Here is a 13360-nt window from a genome sequence, read left to right as displayed (position 1 = left end):
CTTTTTGATGGTGAGTATAAAAAGACAAATATAAATTTTATATATTTTTTAATAACTCAAAGTTGAAAGTTAAGTAAAAATAATTGTAAAGAAATGTTTTTGTGATAAAATCATTGCAATGATTTTATCACACACACACACTACAATGCATTGCAATGCATTATAAATAAAATTAATTAAAAATTTTTTTTATCTATATAAATTTCTAATTATGTGTGTAATTTCTCCAATATAAAATTTTAAACGTAAGAAGTATATATCGTCACCTGAAACGCAAACGACCCTAACTAACTAAAAATTCAAAATTGATTTTATTGTTGATGCTAATGTATTGCATCAAAACAAATGTCCACACCAAAAATTGGAATCCTCCAACCAAATTTATCAATTTTATTGACAAAAAAAACAAAAGGCCCTTTAAAGGCAAGAAGTCCAATTTATCCATTTTTATATACGCCATTGTCCACTATCATAACAAATGATAAGTTTCACTATTAAACAATTTGTTAATTTACTACAAATAAATCGCGTTGATAGAAACAAACTTTTCAATTTAAATAGTTGTTTGTTTCTTCTGTAAAATTTTAAAAATGTTAGATAGGGCCGTTTGCGTTTCAGGTGACGATATAATTTTATAATTTTATCCCGATCAGAACTGTCGCTTAGAAATTCCAGATCAATAGATATTGTTGTACGCATTAAAACCTGGATCGGTCCATAACTGAATATAGCTCCCATATTAAACCCTCTTCTGAAAATCACTTAATCGTAAATGACTCATGAATTAATAATAATGATATCGGGATTAATTTATAAACGAATTTATTTTGGGTGATTCCCCACAACATGTGTGATGTTAGATCATAGTTAATAGGTAGTTTAAATATAGCGGCACTTAGAAGAGACCGTCATTGAAAGCATAAACATTTGGAAAAATTGCTTTATTTATACGACTTTATTAGTTTATATGTTTAAAAAAATATATCTCAATTTGTTATAATTTTTCCATAAACTTATGGTTAAAGAAATCTCTTTGTCTTTACGGAGATATCGCCCAATAAAGGATCTGCCGAAGAAGGATGAAGATATGATAGAAGTTAAACCTTTACTATAATGTCGACAGATTGGGCTTTCACATACATATCAGATTTTTCAAATTAAGTTTCAGTTCAATTCTAGTTTATTTCTAGCGGCTCTAGTTAATATCTAGATCAGTTCTAATTTAGTTCTAGTTCAGTTCTAATTCAGTTCTAGTTCAGTTCTAGTTCAGTTCTAGTTCAGTTCTAATTCAGTTCTAGTTCAGTTCTAGTTTAGTTCTAGTTCAGTTCTAGTTCAGTTCTAGTTCAGTTCTAGTTCTAGTTCAGTTCTAGTTCAGTTCTAGTTCAGTTCCAGTTCAGTTCTAGTTCAGTTCTAGTTCAGTTCTAGTTCAGTTCTAGTTCAGTTCTAGTTCAGTTCTAGTTCAGTTCTAGTTCAGTTCTAGTTCTAGTTCAGTTCTAATTCAGTTTTAGTTCAATTCTAGTTCAGTTCTAGTTCAGTTCTAGTTCAGTTCTAGTTCAGTTCTAGTTCAGTTCTAGTTCAGTTCTAGTTCAGTTCTAGTTCAGTTCCAGTTCAGTTCTAGTTCAGTTCTAGTTCAGTTCTAGTTCAGTTCTAGTTCAGTTCTAGTTCAGTTCAAGTTCAGTTCAAGTTCAGTTCAAGTTCTGTTCAGTTCTTGTTCAGTTCTGGTTCAGTTCTAGTTCAGTTCTAGTTCAGTTCTAGTTCAGTTCTAGTTCAGTTCTAGTTCAGTTCTAGTTCAGTTCTAGTTCAGTTCTAGTTCAGTTCTAGTTCAGTTCTAGTTCAGTTCTAGTTCAGTTCAAGTTCAGTTCAAGTTCAGTTCAAGTTCTGTTCAGTTCTTGTTCAGTTCTGGTTCAGTTCTAGTTCAGTTCTAGTTCAGTTCTAGTTCAGTTCTAGTTCAGTTCTAGTTCAGTTCTAGTTCAGTTCTAGTTCAGTTCTAGTTCAGTTCTAGTTCAGTTCTAGTTCAGTTCTAGTTGAGTTCTGGTTCAGTTCTGGTTCAGTTCAAGTTCAGTTCTAGTGCAGTTCTAGTTCAGTTCTAGTTCAGTTCTAGTTCAGTTCTAGTTCAGTTCTAGTTCAGTTCTAGTTCAGTTCTAGTTCAGTTCTAGTTAAGTTCTAGTTCATTTCTAGTACAGTTCTAGTTCAGTTCTAATTCAGTTTTAGTTCTAGTTCAGTTCTAGTTCTGTTCTAGTTCAGTTGAGTTCTAGTTCAGTTCTAGTTCAGTTCTAGTTCAGTTCTAGTTCAGTTCTAGTTCAGTTCTAGTTCAGTTCTAGTTCAGTTCTAGTTAAGTTCTAGTTCAGTTCTAGTTCAGTTATAGTTCAGTTCTAGTTCAGCTTCTAGTTCTAGTTCTAGTCTGTTCTAGTTCAGTTCAGTTCTAGTTCAGTTCTAGTTCAGTTCTAGTCAGTTTCTAGTTCAGTTCTAGTTCAGTTCTAGTTCCGTTCTAGTTAAGTTCTAGTTCAGTTCTAGTTCAGTCTAGTTCAGTTCAGTTCAGTTCTAGTTCAGTTCTAGTTCAATTCTAGTTCAGTTCTAGTTCAGTTCTAGTTCAGTTCAGTTCAGTCTAGTTCAGTTCTAGTTCAGTTCTAGTTCAGTTCTAGTTCAGTTCTAGGTTCAGTTCTAGTTCAGTTCTAGTTCAGTTCTAGTTCAGTTCTAGTTCAGTTCTAGTTCATGTTCTAGTTTCAGTTCTAGTTCAGTCTAGTTCAGTTCTAGTCAGTTCTAGTTCAGTTCTAGTTCAGTTCTAGTTCAGTTCTAGTTCAGTTCTAGTTCAGTTTCCTAGTTCAGTTCTAGTTCAGTTCTAGTTCAGTTCTAGTTCAGTTCTAGTTCAGTTCTAGTTCAGTTCTAGTTCAGTTCTAGTTCAGTTCTAGTTCAGTTCTAGTTCAGTTCTAGTTCAGTTTCTAGTTCAGTTCTAGTTCAGTTCTAGTTCAGTTCTAGTTAGTCTAGTTCAGTTCTAGTCAGTTCTAGTTCAGTTCTAGTTCAGTTCTAGTTCAGTTCAGTTCTAGTTCAGTTCTAGTTCAGTTCTAGTTCAGTTCTAGTTCAGTTCTAGTTCAGTTCTAGTTCAGTTCTAGTTCAGTTCTAGTTCAGTTCTAGTTCAGTTCTAGTTCAGTTCTAGTCAGTTCTAGTTCAGTTCTAGTTCAGTTCTAGTCAGTTCTTTAGTTCAGTTCTAGTTCAGTTCTAGTTCAGTTCTAGTTCAGTTCTAGTTCAGTTCTAGTTCAGTCTTCTAGTTCAGTTCTAGTCAGTTCTAGTTCAGTTCTAGTTCAGTCTAGTCAGTTCTAGTTCAGTTCTAGTTCAGTTCTAGGTTCAGTTCTAGTTCAGTTCTAGTTCAGTTCTAGTTCAGTTCTAGTTCAGTTCTAGTTCAGTTCTAGTTCTAGTTCAGTTCTAGTTCAGTTCTAGTTCAGTTCTAGTTCAGTTCAGTTCTAGTTCAGTTCAGTTCTAGTTCAGTTCTAGTTCAGTTCTAGTTCAGTTCTAGTTCAGTTCTAGTTCTAGTTCAGTTCTAATTCAGTTTTAGTTCAATTCTAGTTCAGTACTATTTCAGTTCTAGTTCAGTTCTAGTTCAGTTCTAGTTCAGTTCTAGTTCAGTTCTAGTTCAGTTCCAGTTCAGTTCTATTTCAGTTCTAGTTCAGTTCTAGTTCAGTTCTAGTTCAGTTCTAGTTCAGTTCTAGTTCAGTTCTAGTTCAGTTCTAGTTCAGTTCTAGTTCAGTTCTAGTTCAGTTCTAGTTCAGTTCTAGTTCAGTTCTAGTTCAGTTCTAGTTCAGTTCTAGTTCAGTTCTAGTTCAGTTCTAGTTCAGTTCTAGTTCAGTTCTAGTTCAGTTCTAGTTCAGTTCTAGTTCAGTTCTAGTTCAGTTCTAGTTCAGTTCTAGTTCAGTTGTAGTTGAGTTCTGGTTCAGTTCTGGTTCAGTTCAAGTTCAGTTCTAGTTCAGTTCTAGTTCAGTTCTAGTTCAGTTCTAGTTCAGTTCTAGTTCAGTTCTAGTTCAGTTCTAGTTCAGTTCTAGTTCAGTTCTAGTTCAGTTCTAGTTCAGTTCTAGTTCAGTTCAAGTTCAGTTCTAGTTCAGTTCTAGTTCAGTTCTAGTTCAGTTCTAATTCAGTTCTAGTTCAGTACTAGTTCAGTTCTAGTTAAGTTCTAGTACAGTTCTAGTTCAGTTCTAGTTCAGTTTTAGTTCTAGTTCAGTTCTAGTTCAGTTCTAGTTCTGTTCTAGTTCAGTTCTAGTTCAGTTCTAGTTCAGTTCTAGTTCAGTTCTAGTTCAGTTCTAGTTCAGTTCTAGTTTAGTTCTTGTTCAGTTCTAGTTCAGTTCTAGTTCAGTTCTAGTTCAGTTCTAGTTCAGTTCTAGTTCAGTTCTAGTTCAGTTCTTGTTCAGTTCTAGTTCAGTTCTAGTTCAGTTCTAGTTCAGTTCTAGTTCAGTTCTAGTTTAGTTCTAGTTCAGTACTAGTTCAGTTCTAGTTCAGTTCTAGTTCAGTTCTAGTTAGGTTCAAGTTAAGTTCTAGTTCAGTTCTAGTTTAAATTCTAGTTCTGTTTAGTTCAGTTCTACTTCAGTTCTAGTTAATTTCTGGTATAGTTCTAGTTCAGTGGTATAGATAGAAATAGAAAGTGTAACGGTTAGTCCAATTTGAATTTGAAATTTCACATGTGAATTCGTACCTCAATGTTCCACCAGAGAGATACCTTGGCAATGTTAAATTTTTAAAAGGAACCTATTTTCTTACATACATTTAAATTTTAAACATTTTCTGAAAACAGATAATTAGAAAACTATAATAAAACAAACAAAATTTTAATTTGAATTATTAATTTCATTTATTTTTATTAATTTTATATTATTCACATTAAAAGTTATGGTAAGTAGTACTAGTTTATAATAAATGCGAGCGAGAGCTTTATAATTATTTCATTCTTTTTTAATTTTTTTTTTTTGTAACAAATTAAAAAATTCAAATCTTTTGTGCTTAGGAAAAAAAAAAATAATGAAAAATTTTGTATTTGCAAAAAGAAACTATAACAATTTACTTAAAATTATTTTTGATTAAAAAATGTTATGTTATCATATATTACTTTGCATTTTACGAGTATATAGTCGTAATCGTTTAATTGGAGGTAAGAGATATTTGTACAAAAGTTAAAACATTTCAAACACAAAATCATACACTTAATTTAATTATTTAACTAATTTAAATTAAAAAGAATGGCTTTAATGTTTTTATGCTATAATGACTGCGTAAGCCATTACTGTTAAGTGATTATATAATAAGGAAACTTGAAGGCTAAAATGTTAAAGAACCAATGAATTTAAGCGGCTTTTCTGAAGAATTGAGTTGCGCTGAATCTGGTCTCAGAATCTCTTCATGATATCAAGTCTTAGAGATTTCAGATCTAAAATTTTTGAAAACCTATGACCTTATTTGAGACATTATAATAGCTTGGAAGCATCTTTATTTATAAAATCTGTCCAATCTGCCGACATTAAAATAAAATTTTAACCTCTGTCATCTTTCTTCGAGATATATTGTAAACGTAATGGACTGGAAGACATAATTGGATTTAGTGCAATTAAGACTTTTGGAAAAGTATGTGTTTTTCTTTTTCAATTTTTGTTGGTCTGTGTTATTAAAGGAAAGCGACTTTTGAATCGACCTAAACAATTCACCACTTTTCTTTGGAGGCACAAGAAAGAATTGACGGTGAAATACATATAGCAATGTTTACAGTTACCCTACCGGAATATGGAGAACTAAGCTTTAAAATTAGACGCAGATAGGATATTTGGTTCAGTTCTAGATCACTAGAGAAAGTGAATACCACTTCGATAATTTTACAAGGCATTCACCGTTTAACTTTTCAAGAGTTCACAGACAATAACTAAAGAGTCATGACCACTTTTAAACCGAATTATTGAAGAATACCGTCCTACGATTAAAGATAGAACGAGGCATTCATCGGTTAACCTTTCAAGGGTTTACTCTGTGAACTTCACAGATAATAACTAAAGCGTCTGGACCACTTTAATCTGAATGATTGAGAAATAAGTATTCACTTTGTGGGTTAGTTGTGGAACTTTTTTATTTCAAATTTCGATGTCCAAGCGATCGAATATTCCACGATTGAAGCGCACAAATCGTTCGATATAAAGAGGGCATTTTCCATTTAAACGTCGACATTAAACGGTGAAAGAATACGAAGACAATTCGAGAAATATCTTAGAGAAAATCTTACCAAAGAAAGACGGAAGAAAGAGCTCACTTGTAGAGCGATCAAGAACATTTGGCTTACTTGTTGACGCAGAGAAAGTGATTTCAAAATTCCTCTTAATCCTTTATTCCCATCATATTAATCATAGATCTGCTCATTTTGGTAAACTTCTCCCATATGTTTTAATTCAGTCCTCGTGGCTTCGTACGGTTCCAGTTCCCTGCTCTTTTTAGCAAGTATATTCGCTATTTCGTTCTACCACATGTAAAGCTTCAAACCTCTATTTTAACCCAATACGGTCTAAGATATATCATTAACACCTGATATCGTTTTAATTGCCTTTTGGATATCGTTAAATATGTTAATCCCTAATGGCGCCATATTTATTCTAATCAAACTTATATATTCCGTTCTTGCACGTACTTCTACCCGGACGCTAATAATATGACTCGTTAGATCGAAATAAATTTCTGCTTCTGTGTTTTCAATGTAGAATCCCAGGCTGGGTTTGTCCCCCGTTTAGAGTCATCCGTGTAACAACGGATTTCTACGAGTATAAGGTCTAACGTTTCCATTGACCATGATATTCTATGTAGAAACGATATATGGTTTGATCCCAATATCACAAAGTAATCTAAGCCCACGTATGTTCTAAGGCGCGGACAATTAAGTAATATTTTCAGAAACATCTTGAATCTAGTATTTCTTATAGAACATTATAACTATATGTATCCGCCATGATATACAAGGGTTTTTCTTACACTGGACTATATCTAATAGAAGTCACTAAAGCATATATTTTATGAGATATTAATTGCCAATACATCAGCTCTAATAGACTTCACTATTAAATATTCCATATTAAGAATTTCGGAAAAATTTAATCAAACTTTGAACAAACACCCTACAGTAATGGCTTTTATAAAATAAAATGAACAAGTTTACAAAATACCAGCTATAAATGTAAAAATTACTTATAATCTAATTTAAATATTAAAATTATTTAAAGGAAATTTCTCTTTTTTTTTTAAAGCTAACTAAGTTTTTTTTTTTCTTTAATTTTTAATTAATATGCACAATTACATAAACAAAAATTATGTATACGAGTAATAAAATATTAATTAAACAAATTTAAAAAAAGAATAATAATAAAACAATAATAAAATAATAAAACATTTATGGCAAAAATTATCAATAATTTAAATACAAATATTTCCTATATACAAGTTTTTATGGCATAGAGAAAACATATAGAGGGGAAACTCCAGTTTAAGACACACTATCTTTATGTCCTCTCTATTATTCATGTTTACTCTTGAATTTTATACAAACCAAAAAATTCTTAAAATAATAATTAAATTTTATAGTAAAATCTGTGTAATTTTATGAATTTCTAAATTATTACTAATTTAATTTTATGACTCCACTGTTTGGGCTTGATTCTCCGGTTCTACAGGTGGTGCTTCTGTTTCACCGACTTTTAATTTTTCTGGTAGTGGTTCGGGAGCATTAATTAGACCATAGGGTCGCAGATGATAGATTAAGTAGTCGTAAACATACATTTGATTTGGTGTTACATAGTGAAATGAAATGGCATAATCTGAACAGCAGTCAAGACCCTGGAAGTGATAGTAAAAGTTAAGAATATTATTTAGGATAAAAACTGAATAAGATAATTTCTTAAAATATACATTAACAGGTTGAGAACGCAAAAGTCAACATTGATATTATAGAACTTCTGTAATATGAATATCAGTATCTCAAATTCACTCTTTTAGGAACTTGCTGCATCTAACTAATCCAACGTCTAACAAGTTTGATGAAACTCGAAGGCTCTTAAGAATTTTCCCCTCTCCCAGCTGCTCGCTATCTTAAAGTAGCTCATCACCAGCATAGATTCTTTAAAAGCATTAACCTCAATTACTTCGATCTGACAAGTATTAAAGCTGCATAATAGGTCTTGAAATGAACGGATTTTGTAGCGCTCCTGCAATCTTCAATACCCAACAAAAACACTGAGAAAACAATTAACAAGTTTGGCAGGGAAAAGTTCATGGATAGGGGAAGTTAATGGACGATCCATCTACTCTCACCAATGGAAAGGAAATAATGCCCATTACCGTAGCGAACCTTATATAATAATAACAACACCATCATTCCTAATCCTAATTAGGATGAAGTAGAGCTAATGGTGGAAGAGGTGAGTAAAAGCTATAGCTTCCTCAAAGGACCCTGGCACAGTTGTACGAGTGAGGGATAGGAAACCAAGCAAGCTATTGTGAATGCAGGCACATTGGTCAAATCAACTCCAAAAGAAGCTCTGCTAAAGAAAATATAGGCGTTGAAAAGAGCCAAGAGCTGTCATCTACTTTCAAATTAGTTACGAGAAGTCACCTAAAATCTCAACTATACAGAATACGCTGCCTGTAACTCGAAGGCCGAATTCCAATAGAATCGTATGGTAAAGTAGAAGATTTGGTCAATAATAAGACAGTGGAACACATAATCATTTCTAAGGCAAACTACTAATGGGGAGCATCAGCAGCGACTTCGGTGGGGCGCTCTTAGGAACGACCCAAGTCATACTCGGCCAAAAATTGTCGACCCAGCGACAGCTGTATTAAACGATAGTTTTTTTCCATAGAAAAGTACTATAGGTCACAGTCAAACTGTTACAACAACGACTTTAGCGGGGCACCTGATGATTATAAAGTTGGCTAAAGCTTGCACTCTGAAGATCTAGGTGGATAGCTTTCAAAAAAACCTCAAACGAAAAGGTATTTAAAAAGAAGCACCTACCAATGTGGTAGAATAGGCAGACGTCTAATAGAAGAGACAGAGATAATCTTAGCTACGCAGAATACGACGCCAGAAATACGACAGAGAAAATTGTCATAAACCATTACAGAAGGTCGAAAATTGAGTCTACAATAAGATGGACCACGTTCAAACTAACACTAGAGAGCGTGAGCATGGGACAGGCCACATGTTAGGCACCTGATGATTATAAAGTAGCCACCATACTAATGTTTGCACTCTGAACATCTCGGTGAATATCAATATAACAAGAAGCACCTACCAACCTGGAAGAAGAGGTAGACGCCTAATAGAAGAGACAGAGACAATCTTAGGTAAGCAGAATACGACACAGGAAACTCGACAGCCAAAATTGATGTAGACCATTACAAAAGGTAGAGAATCAACAATAAGTGGACCACGCAATAGTTAGTTAGTTAGTTAGTTAGTAGTTAGGTAGTTAGTTAGTAGTTAGTTAGTTAGTTAGTTAGTTAGTAGTAGTTAGTTAGTAGTTAGTTAGTTAGTTAGTTAGTAGTTAGTTAGTTAGTTAGTTAGTTAGTTAGTAGTTAGTTAGTTAGTTAGTTAGTTAGTAGTTAGTTAGTTAGTTAGAGTTAGTAGTTAGTAGTTAGTAGTTAGTTAGTTAGTTAGTTAGTTAGTTAGTTAGTTAGTTAGTTAGTTAGTAGTTAGTTAGTTAGTTAGTTAGTTAGTTAGTAGTTAGTTAGTTAGTTAGTTAGTTAGTTAGTTAGTTAGTTAGTTAGTTAGTTAGTTAGTTAGTTAGGTAGTTAGTTAGTTAGTAGTAGTTAGTTAGTAGTTAGTTAGTGTTAGTTAGTTAGTTAGTAGTTAGTTAGTTAGTTAGTTAGTAGTTAGTTAGTTAGTTAGTTAGTTAGTTAGTTAGTTAGTAGTTAGTGTTAGTTAGTAGTAGTTAGTTAGTAGTTAGTAGTTGTAGTTAGTTAGTTAGTTAGTTAGTTAGTTAGTTAGTTAGTTAGTTAGTAGTTAGTTAGTTAGTTAGTTAGTTAGTTAGTTTAGTTAAGTTAGTAGTTAGTTAGTTGTTTTAGTTAGTTAGTAGTTAGTAGGTAGTTAGTTAGTTAGTTAGTTAGTTAGTTAGTTAGTTAGTAGTTAGTTAGTTAGTTAGTAGTAGTTAGTTAGTTAGTTAGTAGTTGTTAGTTAGTTAGTTAGTTAGTTAGTTTAGTTAGTTAGTTAGTTAGTAGTTAGTTAGGAGTTAGTTAGTTAGTTAGTTAGTTAGTTAGTTAGTTAGTTAGTTAGTTAGTTAGTTAGTTAGTAGTATGCAAGACGCTCGTGAAGACTATAAAACTACTTATTATGGGGTCTACCAAGAGGACTAATTGTAATCATATGCGCATCAGACCAATTGAGGATATAAAAGAAGCTTAAAAAAGTTTTCCTATTAAGTGGCAAACTGCTTGATGCAACGATTACTTTAAAAAAAACATGAACGACAGAATTCCATTCAAATAAAGGAACTGACGACGACGAGAACCCTTTACAGAACGAAAATGTCTGAGGTTATTATAAAGACAAGTTCAACAATAAAAAATTGGACTAACGGTTTCAGATGAATGTGGAGAAATGCCGGAACATTTCCTATGCCATTGGTAGGCTTGATCTAGCTTGATCAAATTCCCCTCTTCAACTTACCTCATCTGTTTTATAATAAATATACTGCCAATACCAAAATTTCTTATCCGTATGATGAGGTATTAAATGATGTTCTGGAACGAAAGGGAAAAATCTGCCTCTTGCTTGATGGTCACGTGAATCGCCAGCGATTACATTAACCTTTTCCAAACATTTGCCAATTTCCACATCTTCGGCACCATCATTGTCAGCACGACATAATTTCTTATTGGGTATGGCCTGTTCCACAAAACGCCGTACAGCTTCTTTGCTTAAAACATAGCCAGCACCACCGGACATGTAGCCCTTTTGGGAATAATAAAGAAATTCAGTTAAGTAATTTTATATTAATTATAATTTAAGATTATTATAAGTCACCTGCTTAACAAACGGTTTAAATTTGCAACCAAAATATATGGGAGTTTCGGGATTATAGGGATAGAGTAGATAACGTAAATTCTCTACAATTGCATAAGTATCATCATCAGCTTTATAAAACCAATCGGCATCATTTAAATGATGTTCGTAAATATATTTATAGGCCTCTTTGGTTTTGGCCCACAAATTATTACGGCCCTCGGAAACCGGCAAAGCTACAGTGCCCAAATCTTTATCCTCTTCCGAGCTCATGAACACTAACTTATTACAGCGTTTACCCCAGGTGCGCTTAACATGACGTGCTTTGGTTTTATGATTTTTAGGATTTGTCATGATCCAGCAAAGAACACGTACCTCACTGTACAATTTCTGGGCCACCGAACTGTTTTCGTGTTCATGTTGATGAAAACCCACATCCAATTCGGGCCCAGAGGCATCGATAAGATCATGACTAGCATGTGGATCATTAATATCACCATGACGATGACCCTCATATAACAGCCATTCCGGCTTAGCGGGTGTAGATAAAACGAATAGCTCAGCTAAACAGAAGCCTATTATTAGGCCCAATATCATAGACACCAGTGAACGACGATTTGAACGAGCACCTGTGCAAGGGAAAACAAAGTTATTATTTATCTTTTAAGAAGGACATGTTAATAATTGCCTTCATGTATTAGAGATCTACCATTTAATAAACTGTTTGAGGACATTTGGCTGCTGTTGCTGTGTAACACTTTTACAGGAGTTTTAATGCTGGTTGCTGATGAAGGCGTTGCTGATTGATTGCTGTTTGAGTTTGGCTAGTGCTAGTTCCAGTTACAACTTATTAGTCTTACTTCTTAAGTCTACTTTTTTTAGATTTTTTATTGTTGGTTTATAATTTTTTTTATTGTCAATATTTTTGTAACAAATATTGACGATATCACATTTATATTATACTTATTATTAATATTCTTTGGTATTTGATTTTGGATTTTTAAATTGGTGACTTCCTGAAGTTTTACATTTTCTGTAAGAGAAAAGAAAGTTTTTTTAGGTTAAAAATTTATAAATTTTAAGACTTTTGTTTTGAAAACATTGGTTCCAAATTTTCATTTATGATTTAATAGCAAATCATTAAATTTTATTTAATACTTAAAACTTTATTTAAAAATAAAAGAAATAATCGTGATTTCATTATAATTAATAGTTAATAATAAATTGGGAAATTTAAGTACTTTTTAAATTATTCAACATGATTAAATATAAATAAATGAACACGTTTATATTAATAATTTATGGTTTATAACATTGATAAAAAAATTGTTATTAAAACATTTTTAAAACTAAAAATAAATACAAAATATGACAGGTGTTATCTATAGAATATTAATAATTCTAGTTATTATTAAATCGGTTACTGATATCATAATTAATGAGCTATTTAATAAATGGGTAACAATTTAGATGTTTATCTGACATTCATACTTATAATTCTAGTGGGAACTTAATTAAAATGCTCAGAATAATTTGTAAATCAAATGTATAACGGTTATTTATAAAACACCTAAAGGTATGCTTTACTTTTTAATCTAATACCTCAAACTCAACACCAACAGTGGAACAGAATTGATAAAAATTAGGTAAATTACAAAGGCCAACGAAATTAAGGTTTGTAAAAACTTTTCAAACCAAATTCGACTTATTATACCCTCCACGCACAATCAGTGGTGATAGATAAGTTTGTCATTCCGTGTGTAACACCCAGAAATATTCATCTGAGACCCAACAAAGTATCCGGATCCTTATCAAATTCTGTGTCGATTTAGCTATGTCCGTCTATTTGTGTAAAACCCGTTAAAGCTAAGCAAAGCAATTCAACCATTTTCTCCGAAAATATTCATTATTGGCCTGAGCAGTTTGGTATTGAAAATCAGCTGAAAATCGGTTCACAACGTAAAAAGTTATGAGTAAAAATTTCAGACTACCTTGAAAAAAATTACGGTTTTTTTCCTAATTCACGAGTAGTTTTCTCAAAAACTACCAAAGATATTCAATGAATTCTATTACACGTAATTTATTTTGCCCAGGGATCAATTATGTTCAAACTCAAAACAATCGGTCCAAAATTTCCCATAGCCCCCATACAAAGGTACATATTCTCGAAAATAGGTTTATGGTTAATAACTTTGTCAAAAAATCGGTATCACCACGAAATTTTGCATACATGTATATAATATGAACAGAAATCTGTTTCGGACCATAAATAGCCATAGCTCCCATATAAGGTCACTTAAATACACATAACTAATTAAGAAATAAAGATATTGGAATAATATTCGACAT

The 13360-nt window shown here is 32.4% G+C and overlaps 1 protein-coding gene across 4 annotated transcripts in view; it reads right to left on the bottom strand.

The window, feature by feature from the left end:
- Nucleotides 1-4809: 4809 nt before the first annotated feature.
- Nucleotides 4810-13360, bottom strand: part of LOC119602203 (glycoprotein-N-acetylgalactosamine 3-beta-galactosyltransferase 1) — a 44815-nt gene continuing 36264 nt past the window's right edge. For 3 of the 4 annotated variants that reach the window (XM_037953583.1, XM_037953584.1, XM_037953585.1), the window contains exons 2-5: nucleotides 11700-12044; nucleotides 11033-11640; nucleotides 10676-10960; nucleotides 4810-7842 (exon numbers count right to left, since the gene is read on the bottom strand). In XM_037953583.1, coding sequence (XP_037809511.1) covers nucleotides 7639-7842; nucleotides 10676-10960; nucleotides 11033-11640; nucleotides 11700-11745 — 1143 coding nt within the window. In that variant the 5' untranslated portion in view covers nucleotides 11746-12044 and the 3' untranslated portion in view covers nucleotides 4810-7638. The remainder of the gene's footprint in view (nucleotides 7843-10675; nucleotides 10961-11032; nucleotides 11641-11699; nucleotides 12045-13360) is intronic. The other variant, XM_037953586.1, reaches the window with a different exon arrangement.

This window comes from Lucilia sericata, unplaced genomic scaffold (assembly GCF_015586225.1).
Source record: "Lucilia sericata isolate MDLA Ls3-8-SP2 unplaced genomic scaffold, ASM1558622v1 Contig000214F_arrow, whole genome shotgun sequence".
NCBI classification, from domain to species: domain Eukaryota; kingdom Metazoa; phylum Arthropoda; class Insecta; order Diptera; family Calliphoridae; genus Lucilia; species Lucilia sericata.
The sequence above is the reverse complement of the archived record's forward strand: the minus strand, read 5'-3'. Positions and strand labels throughout refer to the sequence as shown.